The sequence below is a fragment of the Protopterus annectens genome, chromosome 7.part0, assembly GCF_019279795.1.
Source record: "Protopterus annectens isolate FY-2018-M chromosome 7.part0, PAN1.0, whole genome shotgun sequence".
Taxonomy (NCBI): domain Eukaryota; kingdom Metazoa; phylum Chordata; order Ceratodontiformes; family Protopteridae; genus Protopterus; species Protopterus annectens.
The window spans coordinates 96,398,565-96,424,296 of NC_056739.1; the positions used below are offsets into that span (position 1 = coordinate 96,398,565).

General features: G+C 40.2%; 1 protein-coding gene across 1 annotated transcript in view; it reads left to right on the top strand.

Annotated features, from left to right (window-relative positions):
* Nucleotides 1–25,732, top strand: part of LOC122805891 (troponin T, cardiac muscle isoforms-like) — an 859,218-nt gene that overhangs the window by 98,680 nt on the left and 734,806 nt on the right. Inside the window, exons 2-3 of the mRNA XM_044076139.1 lie at nucleotides 20,574–20,626; nucleotides 22,384–22,394. Of these exons, the coding sequence (XP_043932074.1) occupies nucleotides 20,595–20,626; nucleotides 22,384–22,394 (43 nt within the window). The 5' untranslated portion in view covers nucleotides 20,574–20,594. The remainder of the gene's footprint in view (nucleotides 1–20,573; nucleotides 20,627–22,383; nucleotides 22,395–25,732) is intronic.

Below are 25,732 nucleotides of genomic sequence, written 5' to 3' on the forward strand. Positions count from 1 at the left end.
CTCATTCAACCCCCTGCCCCTGTCAGCATGGAGCATGACGATCCAACAGGCCTCTCTGTGCTCTGTGTGTGTACAAACATCACCTCCCCTAATACTTGGACTAATAGTCTCGATAACTCTAAAAATAGAAGTTATGTTCTTACCATAACGTTCCATGTTAGTTGTCTTCTTCTCGCCTTCTTCTTGCTGGATGGGTTCGGAGCCGACCTCGGCTCCGACTCGGCCACTCTAAAAGCTCGAGAGTTGGTTCTACCAGCTCGAGGCTCCCCTTATATCCCACAATGCTAGGCGAGAGTTACCTCAGATCTCGTTTGTAAGCTAACCCAGCTTATATCAATAACAGTATAACTGTAAATAGAATCCACCTCTAACAGCAGGAAGAAAAGGGTGACCTACATCCTGAAATAAGAAATATGCACAATAGCATATGACTAAGAAAGAGGTGGTAGAAAGAGAGGTCACGATCACAACTCCTCTAGGTCTGTCCAGGCCAGGGGGAAGGAGGGTGGGAAGAAGAAGGCGAGAAGAAGACAACTAACATGGAACGTTATGGTAAGAACATAACTTCTATATGTTAAGTTGTCTATCTCGCCTTCATTCTTGCTGGATGGGACCGCGTCCCTAGCACCTTGTCCCGGGTGGCCTAACGGAACAGACTCCTGAGAACAGTGGAACCAAAATTAGCTCTATGCCTAGAAGCTAAATCCAACTTATAATGGGAAATAAAAGTGTGAGGAGTAGCCCAAGTAGCCGCTGCACAAATGGTGTCAATAGGCAGTCTGTCTTGGAAGGCTAAAGAAGTAGCCAAAGCTCTGGTGGAATGGGCTTTAGGTTTATTAGGCAGTTTTGGTGTCTAATCTCATAAACAAGGGTAATCAGAGACGTTAGCCATCTGGATAATGATACCTTTGAAACTGGAAGTCCTTTTCTGCTTTCCGTGATAGGAGACAAACAGCTGATCAGATTTTCTGAATTGTTTCGTCCTGTCCAAGTAGTACCTTAATTGACGATGAACATCCAGGCAGTGTAATTTTTGTTCAGACCTATTTGAATACTCTGGAAAAAGACAGGAGGTCAATGCTTTGGTTTAGATTTGATGTTGAAACCACCTTAGGCAAAAGGACGGGTTAGTTCGTAAGGAAACTCTGTCCTTATGGAACAAAAGATAAGGAGAACGACAACTGAGTGCTTGAAGTTCTGAAATTCTTCTAGCTGATGTGATAGCCACCAGAAAGAGAGTTTTCCATGATAATAATTTCAAGGAACATGAAGCTGCAGGTTTGAAAGGGGAAAGAATCAAAGAAGCAAGAACTAAATTTAGGTCCCAAGGAGAAGGAGGATTTCTTATAGGAGGTCTGAGAAGAAAAACTCCTTTCAAAAAGGCTTTGCAAAGTTTGTGGGACATTAGGGCAGATTCAGAAATGCCCACATGAAAATTAGAAATAGCTGCCAATTGAACCTTAAGAGTAGATGGAGATGAACCTGCATGGAAGAGTTCAGCTAGAAAATCAAGGACTAGTTGGATGGAAGCGGTGAAAGGATCTATGTCCTTTCCTTGTGCCCAATATGAGAAGCGATTCCACTTACTCAAATAAATCTTTCGAGTGGAAGATTTATGGGAAGCTATCAATATATCTCTAACCGAGTGAGATAATTGAGGAAGCCTGGCTACGGTTGGAACTGGAGGAACCAAGCAGTGAGGTTCAGAGAGGGGAGGGAGCGATGAAACTGACCCGACTGGTGGATCAAAAGATCTGGAACTAGGTCCAGATGCCACGGTCGCTCCAAGAGAAAACGATGTAGAAAGGGGAACCACACTTGTCGAGGCCAGTAAGGAGCAATGAGGATCAATGAGGCCTTCTGAGCGATAGCTTTCTGTATTACTTGAGAGATCAGAGGGAAAGGAGGAAATGCATACAGAAGTCCCCGGGGCCAAACTTGGACTAGAGCGTCTCTGCTGGGTTGGCCTGGTAAAGGGAATAGAGTGAAGTATTCTCTGCACTTGCTGTTTTGGGGAGTAGCAAAAAGATCGCAGCAAGGCTGACCCCACTTGAGAAATATCTCTCACTACAGAGTCTTTCAGAGACCACTCGTGAGGCATGAGTATAGCTCTGCTCAACTTGTCCGCAATGTGATTGGACTTCCGGGATGTGCGTTGCTATCAGAAAACGCTGAGAAGAAATCGCCCATTGCCACAGTCTGAGTGCTTCTCGACACAGGGGTATGATCTGGTTCCGCCTTGTTTGTTGATGTACCACACTACAGACATATTGTCTGTCTGGATTGCAATCGCTCCCAAGGGAAGAGAGTCTTGAAGGGCTTGCAACGCTAAAAGCACTGCTCTCATCTCCAGAACATTTATGTGCAAGTGGCATTCGTTTGGTTGCCATGTGCCCTGGACTGTCCTGCCCTGATAATGCCCCCACCCGATCAGGGAGGCATCCGTTGTCAGAGTAGCAACTGGAGGAGGTGGAACAAATGGTCTTCCCGACAGGAGCTGGGGAAGACATCCACCACATGAGATGCTTTTGCACGCTGCGTGATCATAATGGTGTGAGACATTGGAAGTTCCTGGTATGACCATTGAGAAAGAGCATCCACTGAAGGATCCGCATGTGGTATCTGGCCAATGGGAGGAGAGGTATGGCCGCTGCCATGATTCCCAACTCCTTTAGAACTAACCTGGCTTTGGCTCTGTTGTTGTTGAGAAGAAGTGACACCAATTTGTGAATGTCTGATATCCTTTGGTTCGTTAGCGTTGCAGACATGTTTATAGTATCTAAATTTGCGCCTATGTAGGTAATAGTACGACAAGGCGACAAAACAGACTTTTCGCAATTTATTGAAATACCCAGTTTTTGACAAACGCGAAAAGTATAATCTCTGGCCATCAGAAGGAGATGCTTGGTGGGAGCTGTGAGAAGCCAGTCGTCCAAATATGGAAACACCTGGAATCCTTGTCGTCTCAGGTGAGAAGCTACCACTGCCATGCATTTGGTAAACACCCGGGGGCAGTGGTGAGACCAAAGGGCAGGGCCCTGAATTGAAAATGACTGGTTCCTAGCCTGAAGCGGAGGAATCTTCTGGAGCGCCTGTTCATTTTATGTGATAGTACGCATCCTGAAGGTCTATAGAGCACATCCAGTTTCCTTTTCCCAATAGGGGAAGAATGGATTGCAGCGTGACCATCGAAATCTTGTTTTCTTGACTGATCTGTTCAAGATACTGAGATCCAAAATTGGTCTCCAGTCCCCTGTTTTCTTTGGAACTAAAAAGAACCTTGAGTAGATTCCGGATCCTTGTTGGTCTGCTGACACTGGCTGAATTGCTCTTTTTGCAAGCAGTTTTGAAATTTCCAAAGCTGCTATATCCCTTTGAGCGGGTGGAACATCTGGAAGGGATTTTGACTGATTTGGAAAACGAAGAAAGGGGATAGAATAGCCTTCGGAAATGATGGACTGTACCCATTTGTCTTGAGTCAGGGATAGCCAGGCTTCTGGGTACAGTGACAATCTTCCCCGACTGCCTCGAAGATGGGCAGTCGGGCAACACCTCAGGGATGCTGAAAGGGCTTGTCAGGAAAGGCTTCCCGATTGCCCTGGTTCTGCGGACCCCCCCTGCCCCTAGGGCGTCTACCATTGTTATTCCCACCTCTGCCTCTGGTAGGAAAGCGACTCTGTGCGTCAGGCTAAGTCCCTTGAGATTGTTTACGGAACCACATCTTTCCACCCTTCTGGCCTTTGGGGTAAGGCCTAGAAGGAGTCGAAAATGGACTCCGACGGCAGAAAGGGTCTTGCCATCAGTCTCGCACCTAGTCAGGGTTTCTTTCACTTGAGGACCAAAAGAGATGATCCATCAAAGGGAGTTCGTGAAAGACGCCTTGAAAGGTTCCGCAAAGTTGCATAGCCGCATCCAGGCGTGCCTCGTAAGGCTACCCCTGTTCCTGCGGCTCTGCTCGCTCCATCGGCCGCATAAGAGAGGAGGCGCATGGAGGAGTTGGAAATGGAATTAGGGTAGCCAGCTGCGTGTTCATTTTCTCTTGAAACCCGCAGCTGTAGGGTCCTTCAACATTTCACTCGCTTCCTTGATCAAGTCCCTTTGAAGACGAGTGAAATGGCACAGGTAATTCAGCGAACGATGGTAAATGTCGCTGAGGAGAACATCCGCTTCACCTATCCATGGACCTAGATTCCTTGTTAGGTGGATGGACAGGCACTGAAGGATCAGCCAGTTCCTTCTTTGTGGCGGCAGCTACCACCATAGCATCCACAGAAACTCCTTTTGATAAAAATTGCTTGTCTGATGGAGCTGTGATGAATTTGGAGGGTCTCCTGGGAGTGGGGTCCACTGAATCAGGAGCCGTCCATGCCTTCTTAGCAACCACCTGCATGAGGGGGTCGAAGGGGGGGGGACACCCAGGAGGTGGAAGGACGAGAGCCAAACGCCTCAAGATACACAGATTCGTCCTCCGAAGGGTTGAGGGCTGGCCAATTTCCCCTCTGTTTAAGGATCTCCAGAATGTCTGCAAATGAGACATCTTCAGAAGGGGAACGGGGGGAACCCTCAGAATCATCCAGATCTGTGTCCGACGTGATAGACTCAGGTGAGTCAATGTGCTTCCTCTTGCACTTCCTCTTCCAAAGGGGCTCTTCTGCCAAATCAGGAGAGGCCTCGGAAGAGGATGAAATCCCCAAAGGGGGCTCCTGAGGAGCTGCCTCTCTGCGGTCCGGGATGAGGGAGTGAGTCGACTTACCCTGAGGCAGCATAGAGGGAGGGGCTGACGGAGCCGACTGTGGAGTAGAGCCAGGCTCTAACACACTCCGCATGACCTCGAATGCACCCCTGTCAGGCAGAGCCAGAGGTCCCCGCACCGAGGAGCTAAGGACCCCCCTCCCTCGGCACCGACAGTGATGGCTCCGAGGCCGATGTCGGAGCCGAACTCACCAGAGCCAAGCACCGAGAGGGAGAGGGGGTCGGACAAGGGTCCGATGCCACTCACCCCTCGAGCCGACGAGGAGGTCCGGCACCGAGATTCCTCCACGGAAGAAAACGGAGCCGACGACGGAGCCGAAGACAATTGTCTCGGCTCGGCGACCACAGTCTCGGTTCCGACGACCCGGCTCCGAACTCAAAAGAGTCGAAGGAGGAAAGAGTTGATGGACCGGGGCAGGCACCGACTGATGAGTCGGGCTCTGAAGCATCTGGGCTAGTGCCTCGGACTTAAGTAGTCGACTCACCACCCTCTGAAGGTCATGATCGGAAAGCCTCGATGACCTAGAGGAATGAGACCTTTGGCTCCGTTCAGACAACAGGGGAGATCCTGGAGCCGAATGAACGGAGCCAAGAGAAGGTGACCTAGACCTCTTTCTGGTTGTCGGCTCCGAAGATCTTGTCGGAGCCGACACGGTACTCGATAACCTCGGCCCCGGCCGGAGCCAAGGAAGCCACAGAAACTGTGGACTGAGTCTTATCGGCTCCAGCCGGAGCCGATAAAGGCAAAGGCTGAACAACCTGAGGTCTCGGCTCAGAAGCCGGAGCCGAAGACCTCGATACCTTAGAGGGCTTCCCTGTTGAAACTGACAGGGAATCCTCTGGTTTTAACAAGCCTCTCAGAATCAACTTGTTTTTTCTCCTGCAGGACCCTGGGGCTGAAGCCATGGCACACAGCACAGGAGTCCTGCAGGTGCAAAGGCCCCAGACAATAGACACAAGAAGTGTGAGCGTCTGTCAGAGACATTTTCTGACAGCACGCATCACACTTCTTGAATCCAGAGACCTTTGCTTCCTTTGACATTTTCCTAACTGACAGGTGTACACTAACACACACCCAAACACACAGTTATACCCTGTCAGAAAAATTATTAATACTAAAAATAATAACAATTTTAGTAAAATACTAATAATTAAGCACAAAAAAGTTAAAGTAACTACACAAACACACCCTAGGGAAGGGAAGGCCAAAGGCCCAAGGGAAGAACCAACGGTTCTTTTAATAAGAAAACGGGGAAAAAATAGGGTCGGGGATAAAGATCTATATCCTACACTAATTTAGGAAGAATTAAAGTTAAAAGGGGAAAAAAAGAGTAACTTTTTGTATAAAAAGCTAACACTCACCAGGAACCGGTAGAAGCAACCAACCTCGAAGCTGTAGCGGCAAACGAGATCTGAGGTAACTCTCGCCTAGCATTGTGGGATATAAGGGGAGCCTCGAGCCGGTAGAACCAACTCTCGAGCTTTTAGAGTGGCCGAGTCGGAGCCGAGGTCGGCTCCGAACCCATCCAGCAAGAATGAAGGCGAGATAGACAACTTAACATCAAAAGGTATGAGACATTCCAAACTCCAGAACATGCCTGGAAAGTGCGTTATGTAGGGAGCCCTTCCTAATGTGATATAAAAGCTCCCTCATCCTATCATGAAGGACCCTATTAGTTTTACCAACATAAAAGGAGCTGCAGATGGTACATTCTGCCAAGTATATCACATGGGAGGTCATGCAATCTGCAAATGCATGGAATATAAACTCCTTACACAAATCAAGGTGAAGAAAAGATACTGAAGTATTAATAAAAGCACAAAAACTACAGTTACCACAAGGTAAGGTAAAGCCAGGAGATGAGGACATATTGCTATGATTCTTATCATAACACAGAAGTCTCTTCAAATTCTTGCAATTCCTAAACCTAAAAGTAGGTTTATCACCTACAATTCTGCGTATATCATCATCCACTTGCAAGATGGCCCAATACTGACCAAACAACCTAGTGATATCTCTGTGATCACTAGTGTAAAACAAAGGAACCTTAACCTCGAGAGTATTAAGGCCTCTCCCCTATCAACACAAGGATCTAATATTGGTCCAAAATATGGGTTTGCTGTTGTCAATCTCAAATGATCTTCTGTGTTATGATAAGACTCATAGCAATATGTCCTCATCTGCCGCTCCTTTTATGTCGGTAAAACTAATAGGGTCCTTCGTGATAGGATGAGGTTCATAGGTTTATACTAGGCTATCTGCCCTAAGGCATTTATAAGCCTAGCCCAAAGTTATGTGGCTTACGCCACCCCTTATGTTAGAAATAATGTGCCCATTAGTTTGTTGTGCCTCTGTCCAGCAGTGACACAGAGATGATTCCCGAGGTATAGGTTAAACACATACTTTCCATTTGCAAGATTCAAACCCCTACCTAACTGTGTTATGACACTAGAGACAGACACATTAGCAGAGTGCGCTATTTGCATTAGTGCAAGGGAGCATTTATATCACATTAGGAAGGGCTCCCTACATAATGCACTTTCCAAGCATGTTCTGGAGTTTGGAATGTCTCATGCTTTTTGTTTTAGAGTTATCGAGACTATTAGTCCAAGTATTAGGGGAGGTAATGTTTGTACACACACAGAGAACAGAGAGGCCTGTTGGATCATCATGCTCCGTGCTGATAGGGGCAGGGGGTTGAATGAGAGGGCCTCTAGTAAGCCTGCTCTGAAGAAAAGGAGACTTCATAAGTGAACACTTCCCTGTACTGCACCTGTTTTGAGTATTTTTATTTTACCTCACTTTCATGCTTGTATGCATTCATGTGTATATATATATATATATATATATATATATATATATATATATATATCTTATATATTTTATATACATATATATAGTTTTATACTTTTTATTTTTTATGTACATATATATATATATATATATATATATATATATATATATATATATATATATATATATGTTTATAACGCACAGAGGTTAGCATGCTTTTTGTATATATCCTTATATATTTTTGTGCCCTTTTTTCTTTTATTTTCATTTTATTTTAGTTAGGTTTATGTCATTTTTGATTTTTTTGTTATATGTTATATTTTTATGTATTTATTTCTGATGTGGTCATTTTTTATTGGGCGCCACTACTTAATTGTTTGATTGATGTTCCTTAATCATTGGTTGTTACTTGAATTATGCTTGGTTTAAATGGTTTGTGTGTTAGTAGTTGTTATGTGGTCTGATGAAGCTGAATAGTGAAAGCGCTTATCTCTTGTCGACTACAATAAAGGAGTTTATATATTTTTATATACAACTTGGATTTCTTTGATGCCTGCATTTTGAACTGTTCTAGTTTGTGAATTTTTTATGTGGATTCCTGGACTTTATATATGCCTGGCTCCATCCATTGCTAGTTGTTCATGTTATTGTCTTGTTTTATCCTCTTTTAGCAATGTTGGACTTATCACTCAGATTCCACTTCTTTCGTTTTATTTTTATTGCTATATTCATATTTTTAGTGGTTATCCGAGAGGACATGACATCAGAACAGCTGTCTTCAATTGAACTAGACTATAATCCTAATGGCAAAGTGAATGCCAAGATGAATGGAGCTGGAGCTCCTTTCTCAGAAATGTTCTCTCTGTATTTGCAGAGAGAAAGGAGTTGTTTGTGGCAACTTGATGTTCCATCTATCGGTGATGACGTGGCGAATGAGACAGGAGACTTGGAGGCCCTCCAGCAAACCATGGAAGGTATCGAACATGATTTCATGAAACTCAAAAGATTGCATGCACAACGCTTGCATTTTGAACTTTGTTTAGAAAAGAAAATTGTGCCACGAGGCTTGCGTGTGCTTAATATGCCTACTCAGGGTGCACAATACCCTGACTTGTTGATTCGGTGGCAGAAATTGAACTTAGAGGTAAGCGCTAGTTATATGCGCCTATTGATTGATTATTTTTGTCCAGAAGACGAGAAATTGAGAGAGTCGCTGCAAGAGAGGCAGGAAGCTCTCCTTAAGAACTATAGAGTGGATGTTTTGAACCCTTTGTTTGAGAGCTTGTTAGACGGCGTTGCCGTCTTTGAACGGAAACTTATTTATCAAAAGAAGACTAAGCTTTTACGTGACATCAATGATTTTAGGACAGGCCACGTATTTATGTGGCCACGCACTGGACAAGGTGTGGATGGGCACAGTAGTGTTAATAATTTGACCCAGGTCACTAGTATGAATGAGACTGTGGCTTTTAATCAACGCTTGGCAGAGTCAGTGGGATCTGCCTTAAGCAATACTCGTGACTGTATGCTATTAAATAATGTTGCTGCTAATATAGGTACATCTAGCAATGTCAACGAATCTAATCCAAGCGGCAGTGTAGATAAAGGCTGCCGGTTAAAAGATCATGTTGCAGTACAGGAACCTGTTCAGTCCGCTTTACCACCTAGTGTTGATAGTGTTGGTGATGTTCCTTTAGAGATGCCATCTACGGATAATTTGTATCCGCACATTATTGTTGATAATAACTATAGAGTTGATCAATCGGAGAGGGTCGTTAGACCTAAGTGGCGAGGTACTGTTTTGATTGATGTTGATTCCCTTAATGCTTTAAGGAATGGGAATGTGGATGATCTACCTTTTCCCCTACCTGTTTGGTCAGAAAGAGGAGGGGGGGGCACACAAGATCAGCAAACAGAGGACGCCAGAAACGCAAGCTTTCTGGCGAACAGAATCAGTCTCAAACTTTGAAAAAGATGTGGGGGAGGGCCCCGATTCATTAATATTAAATATTTCTACGTATGAGCTTTCCCTTGATGAGAGACTGGTTCTATGTAAAAGTTTGATCTTTATTCCCACTTGTAGGAGTAAACTCTCTGATACTATATTAGACCTAAGGGTGTTTTGTAGAAATATTATGTTACATCTAATCTATGGGGATATGAATCAAGGATCTCCTTCAAGTATAGAAGTTAATGGTCCATCTGGTTTCAGGAAACTGAGTAGTTATGTTCCTACCAATCATCCACTGGTTGAGGCATATTTGAAACTAACTGAAGATGAAGTATTTAGTTTTTATGACACTCGTGATAATCATTATGTACATCAAAGAATAATTTATCCCATGCTGAAAAGGGAGCCTTGAGAGATTTACAGTGCAATGAACACATAGTAATCTGACCAGCAAACAAAGGTGGCCTTATTGTGGTCATGGACAGGTCACATTATGAGCAGTCCATGGGTTCAATGTTGAGTGATGGTAGTTTCTATGAGAGAATCACCATTGATGATGTTTACAAAGTGATGTCTCTGGTTAATCACTGTATATCAGATGTTTTTTCTATCCATCTTGTCACAGAGAATGTTTTCTCGTTTTTGAAGGTAGCTAATCCATTAATTCCACTCATACAAGGCCTTCCAAAGATACATAAGCACCCTACCAATCCACCAATGAGACCTATAGTGGCAGGTGGTGGCTGGGTTACAGAACCACTTTCCTTATATGTTGAGAAGTTTTTAAGACCTATAATCAATTTGAACCCAGTGGTCCTCAGGGATTCCAAACAATTCCTTTTAGATCTTTACCAGTGCATTTCTTCCATTGGTAGTGTTGAGAACATTATATTAGTCACTTTTGACATACAATCTTTGTTTACTATGATTCCCAATGGGTTGGGCATCCAGTTTGTGTATGAGTACCTCTCGTTACATAGTCACTACACCCCAGCACAGGTAGACCTCATCTGCTATTTCCTAAAGATGGTGCTTGAGAACAATGTTTTTACTTTCAATGGTGAGATGTATCTTCAGAAACATGGCGTAGCTATGGGCACCTCGTGTGCAAATAGCTATGCCAATATGTTCCTAGCACATTGGGAGAACAATAGTTTGTTTCCTACTCAAGGTTTTAGGGAGCATGTGCTGTTTTATCGACGTTTCGTCAATGATTTGTTCTTGTTGTGGAAAGGTCCCATGGATAGGTTGCTTGTTTTTCATGAAATGATGAATAATTTGACTGACTGTTTAAAATTCAGTTTTACCTGGTCATTTACACGCGTTGAGTTTTTGGACTTGTACATTGAGAAGTTGCCTGGTAATATAATTAATACTGGTGTCTATCGTAAGACCTGTCATAGAAATGCTTTTTTATTTAGATCTAGCATGCATCCTGGTTATATTTTCTGGAATCTAATTAGAGGTCAAGGAATAAGGGCTTCCAGATTGAATCCTATTACATCTGGCTTCCTAAAGGAGATTGACGGTTTGAAATATAAATTGTTGGCACGAGGGTATAGCTCTTCTGAGATAGATAGGCATTGGTCAGATTTAGATCATTTGAGATTGACAACAGCAAGCCCATATTTTGGACCAATATTAGATCCTTGTGTTGATAGGGAGAGAGGTCTTAATACTCTTTGAGGTTAAGGTTCCTTTGTTTTACAATAGTGATCACAGAGATATCATTAGGTTGTTTGGTCAGTATTAGGCCATCTTGCAAGTGGATGATGATATACGCAGAACTGTAGGTGATAAACCTACATTTCGGTTTAGGAATTCAAAGAATTTGAAGAGACTTCTGTGTTATGATAAGAATCATATCAATATGCCCTCATCTCCTGGCTTTACCTTACCTTGTGGTAATTGTAGTTTTTGTGCTTTTAATAATACTTCAGAATCTTTTCTTCACCCTGATTTGTGTAAGGAGTTTATATTCCATGCATTTGCAGATTGCATGACCCCCCCCCCCATGTGATATACTTGGCAGAATGTACCATCTGCTGCTCCTTTTATGTCGGTAAAACTAATAGGGTCCTTCATGATAGGATCAGGGAGCATTTATATCACATTAGGAAGGGCTCCCTACATAATGCACTTTCCAAGCATGTTCTGGAGTTTGGAATGTCTCATACCTTTTGTTTTAGAGTTATCAAGACTATTAGTCCAAGTATTAGGGGAGGTGATGTTTGTACACACACAGAGCAGAGAGGCCTGTTGGATCATCATGCTCCGTGCTGATAGGGGCAGGGGGTTGAATGAGAGGGCCTCTATTAAGCCTGCTCTGAAGAAAAGGAGACTTCATAAGTGAACACTTCCATGTACTGCACCTGTTTTGAGTATTTTTATTTTACCTCACTTTCATGCTCGTATGCATTTATGTATATATATATATATATATTTCTTATATATTTTATATACATATATATAGTTTTATTTTTTATGTACATATATATATATATATATATATATATATGTTTATAACGCACAGAGGTTAGCATGCTTTTTGTATATATCCTTATTTATTTTTCTGCCCTTTTTTTCTTTTATTTTCATTTTATTTTAGTTAGGTTTATGTCATTTTTGATTCTTTTGTTATATGTTATATTGTTATGTATTTATTTCTGATGTGGTCATTTTTTATTGGGCACCACTACTTAATTGTTTGATTGATGTTGCTTAATCATCGGTTGTTACTTGAATTGTGCTTGGTTTAAATGGTTTGTGTGTTAGTAGTTGTTATATGGTCTGATGAAGATGAATAGTGAAAGCGCTTACCTCTTGTCAACTACAATAAAGGAGTTTATATATTTTTATATACAACATGGATTTCTTTGATGCCTGCATTTTGAACTGTTCTAGTTCGTGAGTTTTTTATGTGAATTCCTGGACTTTATATATGCCTGGCTCCATCCGTTGCTAGTTGTTCATTTTATTGTCTTATTTAAAATAAGGTACTTTGATGCTGGTGATGGCAATGTAGTGCGTAAAGGTCCCAGTATTTAAATGATGGCAGGAAAAATGGAAAATTTGGCTGAGAAAACTGTGGAAGAGATGCATAATGACAAGAATTAAGAAAAATGTCATCCACCACAGCAGTGTTACTCAAATGATAAAAAGCAATCTAACTGAATGTTAAGGAAAGAAGAAGTTTGGAAAGAACAAAATATGATTTCTGTTACAACTCTAATCTCAAGGATCACTAAAAGATTACAAGTGGTCGAAGGTGAAGAGGCTGAATTTGTGAATGCTTAACAGGTTTTCATAACACAGATTAAACAACAGGAGGTTAAAGTGCAAAACAGAAGGAAGGTGATATGGGCTCAGATAGAGAATATTGATCAGCAGCTGGATGGAGGATAAAGCATGTAGAAAGAATTTGATATAAGCTGGAACACTGGAAGGAGGAGGAGGACTGGATTAAATGGAGTTTTTGAAAACTAAAACTAAAATGATGCAGAGGTCTGGGTTTATGAAATCATCGATGGGAACTGTGAAAGTGTGCAAATTGCCTTTGACTCTCGAGAAATCTTTCAGGTGAATTCAGGGTTATTTCAGTACATTGTGAGTATGTAAGAGAAGGAACAGATGTAGCGACAATTATGTCTGCTGGGGGGAAAAATCTTTGTAGCAAGTCAGTTAGTGCATGTCGATCATGATTACTTAGATACAACACACTGGCAGGGACTGTGGTTTATGGATGTTATAAAGGACAGTAAGACATATAAAGAAAATTTAGGACAATGTTAAGTATGTCTGCAATGAAAGGTAGAAAGAATTTGACTGTGGTTTATGGATGTTATAAAGGACAGTAAGACATATAAAGAAAATTTAGGACAATGTTAAGTGTGTCTGCAATGAAAGGTATGTTGACTTTTAGTAATGCTGAATAAGTAATGGACAAATTGAGAAAACTGCCTGTATATTCATCTGTAATTAGGACTGAATGTATGAGACTTATCTGAATAACTCTATGAGTTTAGTGAAAACTGAAGAGAAATGGAATGAACTGAATGACTCAAAAGAAAAAAAGAGAGCCTTTCTGTGTAATTCTGCAGGACAAAGATGGTACGAGAGGTTCTGCACTACATTTTTACTGTACAATGTGTTGGACACTGTACTGCAGTTCTCTTTTTTGTTTTACTGTTATCACTGCTGGCTACTGATGGATTTATGGCAAAACTGTTTGTGTATTTATCTGTCAAGGTTAAGAACTTGTGCCACCCATTGCATTTATAGAAAATAAAGTACATGATTGTTAAGTGGGCACCCCACTTACTCATTTGCTTTCTTTACATCTCTAATGCAGTAACAGATTGAGGTGCATCAGACTTTTGATAGCTATAATGAAAACACATCTGTTAGCTTAGATCCAGCAGCCTATTTGCTTACTTCATTATAATATGTAATGTCACCTTATAACTTCTGTGAGATACTTGCCTATGTACATACTGAAGCCATTACATCTTTCAACAGCTATTACTGTATGTGCATTCTGTTTCTCTTTTTGTGCCATGCAACCTGGGCCGAACCTGCAATTGGTTATTTCTAATTAGTGCTCTACCACAGTAAACAAACATAAATGTATAATAAACACATTACAGATAATAGGTTAAACTTATATGAGCATAGTAAGGAGCTGCAGAAGTTATTTTTACTTTAAGGTGGTACAATGAAAATAACCATGACATTTAACAGAGGAAAAAAGAAAAAGATCCCGTATATGTAAGAATGACACAATTTGTCTGAGAAATACTACAACTCTTGGTCATGAGTTACTTTGTTCACTGCACATTAGTAACTTGTGAGAGCTTTTATACAATTGTGATTGTCTGCATTACAAATTTTGTTTACCAGTCACTTAGCACTATTTACAGGAAATATTCATAACTAAACGTGCACATTCATTGACAATGTTGCTGTTTGTCACTAGGGTCTGTATTACAACATCAAAGTTTTCAAACATCGAATGCTATAATATCGAACCCCAAACACTGAAATCTGAAAACATCGAACAATCAGAATAGCAAATTTTTTCCCAGGAAAAAAAATCACTATTCCAAGAAACATACACACAACACAAACACACACAAAAAGCAGCAATCCACACACATACACTTAGAATCCTACACCTAAATCTAAACTAAACTTTACATACACTACTAGCTATCCACTTACCTTAACCCAACCCTAACCCTAAGGTCCGTCACTATCGCACACTCACCTCACCCGCACCCTAACCCTAACTCACCTAACCTGCCCCCTAACCCTAACCTATACACAATCGCACACTTACCTGATCCGCGCCCTAACCCTAACTCACCTAACCCACCCCTAACCCTAATGTCCACACAACCGCACACTTACCTGACCCACGCCCTAAGCCTAACTCTCCTAACCCTGCATCTAACCCTAACGTCCACACAACCGCACACTTACCTGACCCGCGCCCTATCCCGCCCCTAACCCTAACCTACACACAATCGCACACTTACCTGAACCCGACCAGTAACGTTCCAACATATCAAACGCTGAAAACAGCGAAGTCACAGCAACGGCCCACCAAATTCTTTGGTGTCCTGCACCTTCGCTGTTTTCAGCATTCAACATTCGATATTATAACATTCGATGTTTAAAAACTTCGATCTTATAATATAGACCCTGTCACTGTACTGTTTGTTGCATACTCACTGCAAAAAAAAATGCAGGAGTGATATAACATTTAAAGACAAAATGAATGTAAGTCACAAAACAGAGCTACACTCAATGTTCCCTGAAAGAAAGTTACTCTGAGCAGTGGTGCCACATATAGGTCCATATTGTTACATCAGAGTTACAAAACTTCAAATTGCATATGGTCAAGACCAGATGATCAAAGTTCTATAACTTTGAAAACTAAAACTAAATAAATAACTCTGTGCTTTTGTACTAGGGCATCCCCCACACCCCCTTCTAATTTATATTTATGAACTCCAAGATTACACTACAGTGGGGAAAAGGGTAAATCCCCCAATTCCCACTTTACTGAAATCTCCGTACAAAACACTGAAGTTTTGGAAATTCATTCATATGATCTCAACCATATGTAGTTCAAAGTTTCGTAACTTCGATGTAGCAATATGGACCCATACATGAAGACTTGTAAAATAAGAGTAATGGATAGTAACTATACATGGACAAACAGAAATCACTTAATACTAAACATAAGCAAAGTAAAAGTGTGAAGGTACAGAAGGGTTACTCAACATATAACAAAGTGATACAGAAAAACATTTCAAAAGATGCACAGCACAATGCCTTGTATATAACTGTGAATATTATTAAATATACAGACAGAAGGAGAATGTGAGTCCGTTTGATCTGTTTGAATGTTGCAGTTATCCCATTACAATTGTCCCTTCCCTCTTCTTCCTCCTGGTCCTGGTATCCCAAGACTTTTAAGTGTTCCCTGCTGCCTATTCTGGTAAATTATTCCACTGGCCTGATACCTGCCCTATGAAAAAGTATGTCCTCATATATAAACTGAGTTGCATCCCCTTAATCTGGTAGCCAGGCCTCTCCTTCTCATTTTGGGCCAAGCTAATCCCATGACAGCACCTTTAATATTTCATACTCCTATCAGGTTCTGACTCTCTCTCCTCTTTTATTGTGAAAACAGAGGTCAAAATCCCTAAGTCTCTTTTTATAGACCATTTTCTCAGCTGCTAGTCACTGTACCTTCCACAGCAATGAGAACTCTTTTCCTCTGTAAGGTCATTTACAGTACATTGTCTGTGCACATCCTTTCTGCTAGATGGTTATCAAAATTTTTCCTATCTCTGGATGACACCCAATTCCATGGCTGTACACCTTAGCATTTGCTTGCTGCCAGCCACTTGTATTGAGTTTACTGGTTCTTGTTTCTATAATAATAATAACCCCCAAATCTTTTTCCCTGTTCAAGGTTTCTAGGGTCAACTCCCAGAACACCCCAGTTTTTTCCAGGCACTTCACCATGTAATTTAATAGGTCTGAGTTGGAACTGATTACATGATATTTATCTATCACACTATACCTGAATCTAAAAATACTAAAAGTAACATCAACAAAATGCAGTATAAATTTATATGGAATTAAAATGCATTCAATAAAGTAATTTTAACAGGTGAATAACCACCCTGCACCCTCTCACATAACCCTGGAATTTAAATACTGCATGCCTGAGATGAAAGAATCTTGCAAATGACGGTAAATTAAGCATTTCTCTTCCCTGAGCTGTGGGACCTTGGATGTTTAATATTTAAGTAGCATGGGTGCAGGGTACGGAAATGTGACCTTATTCCTTTGCAAAATGTATGTTTAGTGACAGCAGTTTAACACACTGCAACTGATTCTGTATTGTACCATTTTTGCCAGTTATGTGCAGTATGCTGACTCTCACTCAAAGTAGTTTAGATACTGTGTCATAACTTCACAGCCACTACCTCTTAGACCGTGCCTCCACAGGACTCTCAACAGTTTCTGTTTCCGTCAGTTACACTCCCAAAACTGGTATAATTTGCAATCAGAATGACTCAGTTTTCAGGACTTATGTGAGACTGTAGGCAAGCAGACTAAATAGGGCTTGGCCTAAAACGGATCCAAGTGGTATATTACTTGCCACATTTTTCCTACTGCTGTACATTTTCTAGCACTCACTGTTCCCTGCTGTCTACATGACTTCTTTTCCCACCTTTTCAGCTTATCACCCACTCTCATTTCTTTAATTTTCGCATGATACCTGTGACAGGAGGACCAACTCAAAGACTTTGCTGAAAACCATAAAGATCATGCCCCACAAGACTGACTCTTCCCACATCCCTGGCAATTCTGACACCAAAAGGGATCAAATTAGTATAAGATACTGTGCTTCAGAAATCTCACAAGCCTTGATTAAAGGACTATGTTCATCATTCTGCCAACTACTAGAGTCAAACTCGCTGGCCTGTAACTCTATGCTGAGCCTTACCCTTCCTTCAGAGACTAGCGCTACCATTGCCCACGTCTTTTCCCCTGGGACCACCCCCTCCCTAGTGGATCTGTTGTAAAACACTGGCCCAGATTCTACTAGCATCCCAGGAGCATTCTTGAGGACCTCTATATATTGTTTGTAGTCTTTATTCACTATAAAATGAATCTTAATCGACTAACTACATTCTAATGATGCTAGTAAACTATAAAGAATATGTACTGCATGGACCGTCATGATTACGCTCAAAAAATGGCTAAATTACATCCTGGTTTTCAGGAAAATCACAGAGGACTGAAGTCACTAAATCATGACATACATTTGAGTTTGAGACTTGATATCTGTCCGAAAATACATATTAACACAAATCCTGTTTTTCTAACAATTTTCTTAGTTTATAAGAACATATTTAAAATCTGTCCCTAGTTTTGGGTCTTTGCCCCCCCCCATTATTTTAGACTTTGTCCAGATATTTTGCATTAACAGGATGAGAGGTATGGTACACACAGTACTTTGGCTATAACTGTTTCCTTAGACATGGACTACATAAGAATGTCAACCACTTCCTTACTGCTTTACTGACTTTCAAATCTGGAACAACGCAATATATTTTTTTTAATTTTACTTTTGATTAATTTGTAGTACATGGCGAAGATAAATCTCCATGCACTACAAAGAATTATGAGCAGGTCAGCAATTATGTATCGACATGCATGGCAATCTCTTGCACATCGCTCTTGAGGTGAATGTCTTGGCATCCACGTCTCAAACAAATAATAAAGAGGTTATGAGTGCTGACCCACTCATAATCTTCTGTACTGTTTCCCTGCAGCCTAACTGGGTCAAAAACTACACTTTGAATTGGCATGTTTGTGATTGATCAATATGCTTATTAGACAAACAAATTTAATCAGAAGCATTTTAAATTCATTATTAATGTTTCTGCTGCTTTGCAATGGAATGAATATATCATTTTTTTCTTTGTTTGCTTTGAATACCTTGTATTTTACTATTATTTATACTTTCCTAACCTTTTGCCTGAGGCCATATCTGAAAAGAGTCTTTAGACCAGTGTACCAACCTGGTTAACAAAAGGTAAAACAAAAAAAAAATAGAATTAAATTCCTGAGTTGATTACCATCAGGATCCTGCTCCTTGTCCTCTTTCAGTGCACATAATGACATACTCATCTTCTCAGCTTTTATCACCTCATCTATCCACTTACCCACATCTACCTGCCTTAACCTTTGAGGCCAACCCTGTACTTAGCAATTGTTTAACCATGATATACTGCTAAGAAGTTGGCTGAAGATATTATGACTTTATTTGATTTAAGTCTGATACGTTATAGGCAAAATGTAAAATAAAGTTTCACTGTGGGAACTTTACTCAAGAAACATAGTAAATCTGCAACAAAGCTTAATACAAAATGCTTAGTAAACCAGAAGTACAACAGGCCTAGCTTAGAAAGAACAAGTAAGAACATTAGCATTATTGTTACTATTATTAAAACTGAGACAAGTTTATTCTTGTGCTTAAATTATTTAGTAATAAGTGTTTATTCAAATATTTCATATTTAGAAAAGCTGAAAGTAACATCTTATTTGAAAGATGACTGTTTTGCTATGCAAAGAGACAGTTACAAGATAATGAAGTAAATTAGGTGGATGTTTAGAAAAGTTAGCCCGATAATTTAAATGTATACAAATTATCACCACCTTCAACAACTTTATGAAAAGCTGAATATGTGAACTTCAGTACAGCTAAAGTGACCGGCTATATGAATTTGGCTTCTGTCCACATCCATGGCCAGAAAATATATGCATACATATGCATACTACGGCAGTGGGAGTGGCCAGACCCTAAAGCCGGCAGCACAATAATGTAGAATACTGCCATATAAATGAGTTGTAAAGGTTAATGTTGGCAAATAAAAGTAACTACGCTGACTGGACTGAGGACAGCAGAGGCATGCAGTTCAGAAATAATGAAGAGAAATGTAAATGTGAACAAGTAAAAAGGACAAAGGGAAATTAAGTGTGAATCTTAACAGACTTAGTAAAAAGCTGGAAGATCACTTGGACTAACATTTCAAGGCTGGGAAATAACATTCTGAGCAAGTAAACCTTGTATAGGAGGGTATTCTTAGTATTAAAAAAAATGGCCAACGGTCTTGATGACAAGATATTTTTTTCCTGAAGGTCACACAGTAGTCAGGACTCTAGTTTCTCCTTTTTCTCACAGTACTGCTTTAACATTTTGTTGTTTGGTCCAGACTGGGAGTCTCTTTGTAGACTAGATCCTAATGCTAGTCAGAACCAAAAGAAGAGGTCATTATATATCAGCTGATGCGAACTTACTGCTGGCTCTTTCTCTCACTCTTCACTTCAAGTTTATTATGCAACCCCACTAGTTTCTACAGTACCCAGTCAGAATAGGTTGATGTTGTACACCAAGAAAGTTAATTTAACATTACTGACTAATCCCTTTTTCACTGGACATGCTGTAACATGGGTAATGCTAATATCTTCTTACTCAATGGTTGCACTCTGGCTAATCCTTTCCTCAGTAGTCACAATGCAACACTTGTAGCTAACTGCTTCTTTACAGGTTAAGGCAACACTCACAGCTGACCTTTTCCTCACAGGCCATGATATAACACTTGTGGCTAACCACTTCTTCAATGGACATGATGCAACACTCGTTAACTCGTTGTTCACTGGCATTTTGTAACACTTGTAGTTAGCTTTTTCCTCAGTGGTGACAATGTAACATTCATGTGTAACATTTTCATAATAACCATGCAGTGACAATAGCACCAAGCATTTTCTTTAGTAGCTATACTGACATACTGGCATTTCACATTTTCCTCAGGCCTGCAGTGTATTACTCTACTTTTTCTTCTGCTTTCAAGACTTGTACAAGTCCAGGCTTGATGGCAAACATTAGCTTCCCATCAAACAGTACATTAAACTGCAAAGGATCTATACCTTTTCCTCAGATAAGATGAGTTCACTAAATGGATTGTTTATATATCTTTCCTGTAGGTACTGAATACACACCTGAAAATGTCAGACACGGAGGACATTACAGAATATGAGTAAGTACTAATATGCAGAATCATTATGTTCTTACTAGTACCAAAATCTTTGAAAGAATATTTTTTTCTGGTAAGCTACATGTTATGTAGAAACAAAAATAAAATGTCTACATAACTGTGTGCAAACACTATGTTTCCTGACTAAATGAATCATTTGCAATATAAAAAGCTGACATACCAGTACAAAGATTGTGTCATGATTGTATTTAGTAAACACCTGCACCCACATACACAGTATATGACGCATCATATATTCTTACGTTTCTACAGAGATGCAGTAGACAAAGGCTAAAGGTGCATAAGCATAGACATTTGAATGGACCAGGCAGAAAATGTGGGCTGAATAACAGAAACATTACAGTTATTAAAACCATTAAGAACACATGGCTTCTGATCTATAGTCAACCCAGAGGTCTTATTTAATACTGGTCTTCTGGCATACCCCTACTTTGGCCACATAGTTGCTTCACCTACAGTACTCATGATCCACATTCCTACATTCTGCAGTAATCACAGATTGGTGCATGAAATTCAAAAGAGGAGGAAGAAGGAGCCCTGACTTGACCCCAGGATTAACATATTCAGTTAATGGTGTGGGATTCCAAGGTGTCAGCTAAGGGATAAGGAAACAAAAGCATTATGCTGACTAATTCATCCCGGGCTAGAGAGGGCTCTTCGTTTGGTGTTGCCACTTCCTTGACTAGCGAGAACTAGGATACAGCATTTTCCACAGAAACTTGGTTTGGATGAAATGTCAGAGGTCCATTTGTGTGGTTGTTTCATTTCACAAAATTTGCATGGGGAGTGGATTGAGCGGTGCAGCATCAAGTAAAAAAATATCAGATCATACCCAGGATGGCCTTTGGATTTACTGACCCAGAGATCAAGGAAGGGCACTAGGAGCAGCTGATAGTCAGTTAATTGATGTGTGTGTGTGTGTGTGTGTGTGTGTGGGGGATTAAAAGGATTTCTTGGATTATTTCTTATCCTGAGTAAGAAGACACTTTCACCTTGCTCTGTACTGTCACCTGCTGGAGCACAGGTAGAAGTGCAGCAAGAAATAATTTGGGTAGGATTTTCACAGAGTAGGGCAGAGTATGCTTTTATATGCTTCTGTCAGTACCTTACTTACAATACTGATGCAGATGCAACTAAGGTTTTAGTAGTATGGGTTAGTAATAGACATTATGTGTGAGTAGAAAGAGCAGCAAATGTACAATATTTAATTTTCCAGAATGGACCATGCTGACATTCATAGGTACTGTGCAAAGCAAAAGACAGACCTGACAGCAAAGATCAGGAGAGGGAAGAACTTGTAAGAACTGTGTAGAAGAAGAAAAGTAGACAACGAGTCAGCAAAATGTGAAGCAGAGTTAGAACATGCAGGAAAATTTTCCATAGAAATGTTACCAGTACTCAGTCTGCTGGTGAAACACCACTCAGAAGCAAGAAGCAGTTCCACTATCCAGCAGTGGCTACTGAAAAAGGACCTTGGCAAAAATAACCTAAATAATCCAACACCATAACTTAGGGAGGTGTTAAGCATAGGCCAGGCAGTATAGCACTGAGTTTGGAAAGTAAGATAATAAAAACTAGATAATTGGGTTGTCCTAAAAGGACCACAATGACTGAGTTCTGATGCTGCTCCTGTGACTTTTTTTTCAGTATGATGTTAAATTTTATTGTTACTTTATTGCTATTATTTTGCTAATGATTATGATTATTATTATTATTATTATTTTGTTTTTTCTTTTCAGGGAGCAAGAGGGTAAGCATTCGTGAAGGCATGTGTAAGTCTGCTGTGTTTTAAAGCAACTTTGTAATATGAAGCTTCAGTGTGGAAATGGTATTCTTCACTGCATTTTTTTTACAAACACATACCAAAGGGATTGTTTAAGGTAAATGTGTCAGCTTTTTGCTACAATATTAAGAAAGTACAAAGTATAATGTTCTCACTATGAAAGTAGATCTCTGACAGAGAAACTCACAGCAATTGCACTACGGCATCTGGTTTCTAACTAACTCAGCCACAGGCTGGCTAGATTTTCAGGTGAATGAATACTGCCATGTGTGAAATTATTTCTAACCCCCATTCTACTGTTCCTCTGCCATCTAATGGAGTAATGGAGTAAATATCAACTAAAAGCAGCCTTAAGTTCTTCTAACGTAAATCATACCACTCAAAACAAAACTCTAGGTACAGTCACATCACTGTAAGTACACTATAACGACATAGAAATTATAGCCAGCAAGCTACAATTTTGCAGAGGAACACAAACACAAAAAGAGGAGTGGTGGATACAAGGCATTGTTACTACTGCGAGAGCATATTCCTCAGAGCCTGACTGAGAGACGTGCACTATTATCATCCTGGGATAACTACTGAGGAGTACTGTGTAATAAACGTGGAGCACTCCAACAAGTTAGCCACACTAACCCAGAGGAGTCAACAACTGTATCAGGATTCTTTGCACTATACCACTCTGTATCTGCAGTGGACATTTAGTTCGCAATGTTGGGTAAAATGTTCAGATCACCAGTTCTGCTACCTGGCAATGCTGTACAACTTGACAAAATGAGGTTGTACTCTGTATCACCCTCACTATCCTTGGTCAGGTATAAACTTGAATAAGTTTTAGACTCATCAAGTATATGTGTTCGTGAAAATCTACTGCCAATCATTAACGGACCAGAGTTCCGCTGTGGCAACCCCTAACCAGGAAAAGCCAAAAAGACAAACAACAACAAATTATACTTCCCTGAGCTACAACTCATCAGTCACGATTTTCAATTGAGAATCCCTGTCAGTGCTGTTTTTGTTAGTATGCCAGCAGTGAGTATAAGTTTCTGGGATTTTCTGTCTTTGAGGTTGTGTGATCCTGAAAATAGTAAACATAAACAAGAAGGGTACAGTAGGCAAATCCCCCACATGGAAGGTTCCGGGGCACCTGCCCCTATCCCAAAATGCCATTTTTTCTCATCTAGTTGAAGCTTCTTCAAATGGTCTGTTTTGTTCGCCTGAAGCTACTAACTATGTGGATTCATCCAGATGCAGTGGAATCATCTCCACCAATACTGAGGACTGTAATGATGTCTAAACCAAATGAGACTTTAAGTGGGACCTAAGGCCCAAGGAAATTGCATGCACAAAACACTGTGAATAAACAAAGGCAATGAAAAAGGTAATGTAGACTATGTATGTCATTCATAAAGTATCTCGTATAGAAAGTACTATATGGAAGTAGGGGACAAAATGAAGCAGTGCAAAGAAAAGGCAGCCACCATGAAGCCTATTTTTTGATTCCCATTTCATAAGAAAACACTAGCATAGTTACATTCTGAGTTTGTCAGATTAAACAATGGCAGACCACACAGCACCCAGATGGTTACCACTGGCACCTAGTAATACAGGCTTATATCGCTGTAACCATTAGAAGTATTATAGTAAATGTCTCTGAATACTATGTCATGACCACTGAGCACAGAATTTATTTATTTTATCTATTTTTTTTATCCTTTGTTGATCAGGTTAGTCCCACTAAACTAGTGGACTCTTTCTGGGGAAACTGGAAGTGATATTTATACTACTAAGGGAAAACTATCCAGGGCATTGGGGAACTTCCCCCTATTCATTATGATAAGTACAGTGGGATTTGATTCCTACAGTACACGTGACAGGATTTTCATATTTTCCAGTTGAACATAGGAATCAATTTAGGAATTGTCCTGAACTGGACACATGTGGTATCTGTGAGATGTATTATCTCCTTGGAGACTTTTGATGAGCATTTTAGGTAGGACAGTCAATGTAAAAATTTATATTTAGATCTAATTAGAGAACTTCAAAGACTGAAAATATCAAGAATTCATCCTAAAGACTACCCATCATTGGTTTACGTTAGAGATAAGGGCTCTTTAATAAAATGGAAGATAAGTCAAACATATACAATACTTTCCCAAGTCAGAATAAATGCCACACACAAATACAGAACATTGCAAGAAAGGGAATTCAACATTCCCATCACTCAGAAAAGACAGGAGCTAATACTTAATCTGCCTAGATTTCAACAAAGTCCAAGTAGTACAGATTTTTTTTTTTTTTTTGCTGGCAATGCTACTGCAAATATTCCTATACCCCACCTCTTCAGACTGTCTCACTGTTTTGTTGGAGAACTGATGGGGACGTTATTGGAGATTGGATGCATATTTTTGAAGTTGCTCTAAAATGTCTCTGTTTTTAAAAGAGATATATAACAACCCTTAGGTAATACTTGGGAAAACATGCCAAAGATTATTCCAAAGCTTTGGCTTTTGGGATTTTATTTTTATGAGTGAGGATTGGCTGGTGAAGTCATGAGCAGACTGCTATTAGTTGGTCATACAGCTAGTCAAGAAATGTGCTACTATAAAAATGGAAGCAAACCTGTGCTCCTATAGTACAAGATTTAATGCAGCACTATCTAAGTTAAATCAGACTGAGCTACTGGTATATCAATCAAGTCACAATAATTTACTTTGGTCTAAATGACAAATACTTTTGTGTTTTCATGGGAAAAATTATGTTACTTTTTTCTTTATTTCTTTCTTTCGTTCAATCATTTTGGGGGTCAAATCCAGAGTATAAACCTGCTCATGTCTGGTTGGCTGAAAAAGCAATCCATGCTGTTAAAAGCCAGACACCATGTAGGTGAAAGCCAGATACCCAATCTAATGAAAGAGAGACTCAGGCCAATCAAAGCTCCCATGCTAATTTGCTGGAAGCTGGACACCCTATCCAATGTGAGACAGGATCAGGCCAGTCATAGCCTTCTTCCATTCTCAAGTCCCATCTCTAGTAATTTTAACTGTATATAAGTCAGCATCTCACTGGTTTCTTACTGCATGAAAAAGTCCTCATCCATTATCATTAACAAAATATCTGAATTTCATCTCATACCCAGTCACTGTGTTTTACTGAGAGAAGAGAAGCAGCCATCAATAAAGGATTACTTTACTACTCTTTTAGAGGCTCCAAGCCAGCTAGATCAGCAGGAAAATTCATTAAAATTTAAGGTTTGTAGCCTCCTAACAGTCCTTTTCAGGACTTTCCATTTGGGATTATTACAT